The sequence below is a fragment of the Penaeus japonicus genome, unplaced genomic scaffold (assembly GCF_977035675.1).
Source record: "Penaeus japonicus unplaced genomic scaffold, GWHDUDI00000001_assembly GWHDUDI00000037, whole genome shotgun sequence".
Classification (NCBI taxonomy): domain Eukaryota; kingdom Metazoa; phylum Arthropoda; class Malacostraca; order Decapoda; family Penaeidae; genus Penaeus; species Penaeus japonicus.
The window spans coordinates 559,915-564,914 of NW_028234439.1; the positions used below are offsets into that span (position 1 = coordinate 559,915).

General features: G+C 55.2%; 1 protein-coding gene across 3 annotated transcripts in view; it reads right to left on the reverse strand.

The window, feature by feature from the left end:
- Nucleotides 1-5,000, reverse strand: part of LOC122259674 (1-phosphatidylinositol 4,5-bisphosphate phosphodiesterase epsilon-1-like) — a 159,622-nt gene that overhangs the window by 35,854 nt on the left and 118,768 nt on the right. For all 3 annotated transcript variants that reach the window (XM_086532675.1, XM_086532676.1, XM_086532677.1), the window contains one exon: nucleotides 4,320-4,673. In XM_086532675.1, the coding sequence (XP_086388801.1) occupies nucleotides 4,320-4,673 (354 nt within the window). The remainder of the gene's footprint in view (nucleotides 1-4,319; nucleotides 4,674-5,000) is intronic.

A 5,000-nucleotide genomic window follows, 5' to 3' on the forward strand; every position in this document is an offset into this window, starting at 1 on the left:
AAGCACCGCATATCAAAAACAAGAGCACAGCACTTTCATGTAAGCACTCGAACGAACTCGGAAACATCACTTTCCAAGCTGGATTTTCCTTTTTCTTCTCCTCTGCGCGCCACAAGTCACCCGTCTATATCTCGCACTATCACATGCCCGCACAGAGTCCATTAATGCACATGAAACTCTATGAAATCGAGATGCCGCCTACACCCTACACACATACGCACACACACACACAACAAAAACTCCCACACTTACGACCCCAAGCACACACACACACGCACGCACAGACGGACACAGGCCCAGCTGACCCGACTTTCACACGAGCGGTGGCGGCGGCGGCGGCGGCGGCGGTGGCGGCCCGCCTCGCGAAAAGGCACTCGCTCCGCCCGCACGACCTCTGAGCGGCGAGCTTCGGCCGACCCCACCTGTTCGCAGGTCGCAGCGCCTCGGTCGCGAAGGCAATTCATCCGAGGGAGAAACGTTGACGAGGCGCGTGTCTGCGCTTGGCACCAGAACGGACAATATTATTCCATAATACTAATTTAGCGACGTTTCCCGCGGCCGCGCCAAGACACCGGGGCGGCGGCCAAGAAAAAATGGCTCTAACGGAAAGGCAAGTGCAAGCACATCACCCCCCCCCCCGTGAAGGTCCTTCCCCTCTGCCCCTCTCTCTACCCCACCCCCTCTGCCCCCCTCTCTACTCTCCTCGTCCTCCCCTCCCCTCTTCCCTCCCCTCCCCTCCCTCCCTCCCTCCCTCCCTCCACCGTGCTGAGCCCCCTGGCTGCCGCCCCCCAGCCCTCGCCGAGCGACACACACGAGCGATGCACTTCCATCGCGGCGGGGAGTTCGCGATGCGCCTTACCCTCCTGTGCGCCAACCCTCGCTACACTGGCACACTACTCTCACGGAGCCCACACGCCCACTCCCCCCCTCCCCCGCCCCTGCCCCTGCCCCCTCCCCTGCCCCCTCACCTGCATCTTATACTTAAGGAGGAGGAGGAGGAGGAGGAGGTGCAGGGGGGAGGGGGAGGGGGAGGGGGAGGGGTAGAGGAGGTGCACTGGGCAAGAGGAAGAGGAGAAGGAGGGAGGGAGGGAGGGAGGGAGATAGAGGTGGTAGAGGAGGGAGATGGTGAGATCGAAGGAGGGGGGAGGGGGACGGAGGAGGGGATGTGTTGGGGATGGAGGACGAGGAGGAGGATGAAATGAGGTGGGGAAAGTCGGATAGGAGAAGGAGCAGAGAGAAGGGGAGGGGACGGGAGGGGAGGGGAGGGGAGGGGAGACCCTGAACGTCTCCCAAGGAACATCTACAACCCGCATAAAGGATTCTCAAGAACCCTGTGTTTACAATTCTTATGATTACTCACCTCTCTTTCTGTTCTCGAACGTCACTCTACTATACTCAAGCGCCCGTCTGCCCTGTCAGGACGACCCTCACCTCGTCAGAACTTTGCCAGCATCACCTCCTCGAGCCCATCTATCTATCTATCTATCTACCTATCTACTTATCTAACAAAAACACTCATCCCCCTGACATCCAACACCCTCATTAAGCTTTTGTCTTCGCAAAAAACCTATTACCTATAGCTCCTTCGCAATGTCTTCAAGATAACCACAAAGTCTGACAACCTCAAAGGCCTAGTAACGTTCATTTATTCACAAGACTAAGAAAGCGTGACAAATCTATCTACATTCCTCTCATTACTTACAACTGTAGAGCCTTTAGACCAGCCTTCACACCTCACAGTTTTCTGGTCCCGCTCACAAGTCCACAGAAAACAACAGCAAGAACAACAAAACGTATTCCCGTTCACACACACACACATATTCTAACCCTTTCCTTACAGCAGCTTCATCTGTCATCGCATCCTTCATAACCACAGCTCTCATCACCGGCGTCCTTATCAAGCCTAATGCATCACAATGTTCTATATAAGGTTCACCATTCAGCTATGCACACAATGCTGACAATGGATGCTAACACACGACCGAGAATAGAATCGCCTTCCGGTAGAAACAGCAGCTCGGGGAACACGGAACACCAGCTGGAAGTGATTTACCAAGGAGAAGGAGGGGGAGGGAGGGAGGGAGAAAGAGGGAGGAGGGGAGAAAGAGGGTGAGGGAGGGAGAAAAAGGGAGGGGGGAGAAAGAGGGGGAGGGAGGGAGAAAGAGGGGGAGGGGGGTGGGAGGGAATAAAGGGAGGGGGGGGGAGGAGAGAGAGAGAGAGAGAGAGAGAGTGAGAGGTGAGAGAGATGAGAGAGGAGAGAGAGAGGAGAGAGAGATGGAGGAACATGGGGGAGGGGAGAGGAAGAGGGAGGGAGGCATAAAGGGAGGGGGGGAGGAGAGAGATGAGAGAGAGAGAGTGATAGAGAGAGAGACTCGAGAGAGAGAGAGAATGTCGCGAGAGAGACGAGAGGAGAGAGAGCGAAGAGGGGAGAGAGATGAGAGAGAGAGAGCGAGAGACGAAAGAGGGGGAGAAAAAAGGGGGGGGGGGGAGGGAGGGGGGAGGAGAGAGAGCGATAGAGAGAGAGGAGGAGGAGAGAGTGAGAGGGGGGAAGGGGGAATAAAGGGAATAAAGGGAGGGGGGAGGAGAGAGAGAGAGAGAGAGAAAAGAGAGAGAGAGAGAGGGAGAGGAGAGAGAGAGAGAAGGGGAGAGAGAGGAGAGAGGAGAGAGAGAGAGAGAGAGAGGAGAGAGAGAGAGAGAGAGAAGGTGGGGGGGAGAGAGAGAAGAGAGAGGAGGAGAGAGAGAGAGAGAGAGAGAGATGAGAGGAGGATAGAGGAGGAGAGAGAGAGAGAGAGAGAGAGAGAGAGAGAGAGAGAGAGAGAGAGAGAGAGAGGAGGGAAGGACAGAGAGACGGATGTATGAATGGAGTGGAATGGGATAGGATGGCATAGGGTGGGATAATATAGGATGGATAGGATAGGATATGATAGCATGGGATGGAGACCTAGGGAGTCAATGAGTGAATGAGTGTAGTGTAGTGTATGATTTTTTTGCAAGCCCTATCCCTTGTATTTTCGCGTTCTTGACTTCAAATCCTTCGTCAGAAGAGGAGCTTGTCTCTCCTATCTATGGATCCATCAGGCGCTCGCGATCCCTGGATAACCAACCTCAGACGTGCTTATTCTTACTCACCTGAAGTCACCTCAAGCTGAACACTTGCATCATTCCGTCCGACATTCACATTCTCTCAGACCGGCGTAGGTTATCAATCAGTGAATAGGAACTCTCTCTCTCTCTCTCTCACACACGCAAACACACACACACACACACACACACTCTCTCTCTCTCTCTCTCTCTCTCTCTCTCTCTCTCTCTCTCTCTCTCTCTCTCTCTCTCTCTCTCTCTCTCTCTGTCTCTCTCTCTCGCACACAAATCAAAGCCCTCCTCGCTCTCTCGCCATCCATTCCAGCGCCACGCCCTCCTCCGGCGGACCTTAATCTTAATCCGGGCGAAAGGGAGCAAGATCTGCCACGGCGGTAATGCAGGCCCTCCATCGCTCGTTTCCACGCCGCGATGGAGACGAGAAGGACAGAGGGAGCTACAGGGAGGGAGGGAAGGAGAGAGAGAGAGAGAGAGGAAGGGAGAAAGAGAGAGAGAGAGAGAGAGAGAGAGAGAGAGAGAGAGAGAGAGAGAGAGAGAGAGAGAGAGAGAGAGAGAGAGAGAGGGGGAGAGAGAGAGAGAGAGAGAGAGAGAGAGAGGGAGAGAGAGAGAGAGAGAGAGAGAGAGAGAGAGAGGGGAGGGAGGGGGGAGGGAGGGAGGGAGGAGAGAGGAGAGAGGAGAGAGAAGAGAGAGAGAGGAGAGAGAGAGGAGAAGAGAGGGAGAGAGAGAGAGGAGGAGAGAGGAGAGGAGAGGAGGAGAGAGAGAGAGAGAGAGAGAGAGAGAGAGAGAGAGAGAGAGAGAGAGAGAGAGAGGGAGAGAGAGAGAGCGAGAGAGAGGAGAGAGAGAGAGAGAGAGAGAAAGGAGAGAAGGGAGGGAGGGGTGGGAGAGAGAGAGAGAGCGGAAGGGAGAGAGAGGGCTAGATAGAGAGAGAGAGATTGAGAGGAGAGAGAGAGATGAGAGAGAAAGAGAGAGAGAGGAGAGAGCGAGAGAGAGAGAGAGGAGAGAGAGAGCGAGAGGGGAGAGCGAGAGAGAGAGAGAGAGAGAGAGAGAGAGAGAGAGAGAGAGAGAAGGAAAGAGAGGAGAGAGAGAAGGAAAGAGAGGAGAGAGAGAGAGAGAGAGAGAGAGAGAGAGAGAGAGAGAGAGAGAGAGAGAGAGAGAGAGAGAGAGAGAGAGAGAGAGAGAGAGAGAGAGCGAGAATGAATGAGAAACGGCGAGCGTCTCACCTTGATGAGCCTGGCCATGTTCTTGGCGCGCCAGTAGGGCGGCGGCAGACACCGCTGGAGGGCCAGCGCGGGCTGCCCGCCCTTCTTGTGGGGGTCAAGGGCGCCGTAGCAACCGCGGAACAGGTCGCCCGGCCCGCCCATGAAGCTCTCCGACGCAGGGATGGTCGTGGGGCGTCTGCCGGAGGAGGAACTGCCGCTGCCGGAGAAGCTGGCCACGCCCATGCCGCCCCCGGCGCCGCCCGTGTTGGTGGTGGTCGTCGAGTAGTCGTCCTCGTCGTCATCGTGGTGGTGCGTGAAGGAGTGGCGGCGCTGCGACTCCACCGCCACCGCCGGCACCGCCAGCTGCACGCCCTCCTGCGGGAGAGACAGGATGCGTGAACATAGGGACATATGTGCACATATAGGCACACACACACACACACACACACACACACACACACACACACACACACACACACACACACACACACACACACACACACACACACACACACACACACACACACACACACACACACACACACACACACACAGTGTATATAATGTGTGTGTGTTGGAAAGGCCAATGTCCTACACTGGAATGATAAGAGCTAATGGTGATGATGATGATGATGATGATGATATACACACATATATACGAATAGATAGATAGAAAGATAGGTAAAGACAAGTAAAGAGTAA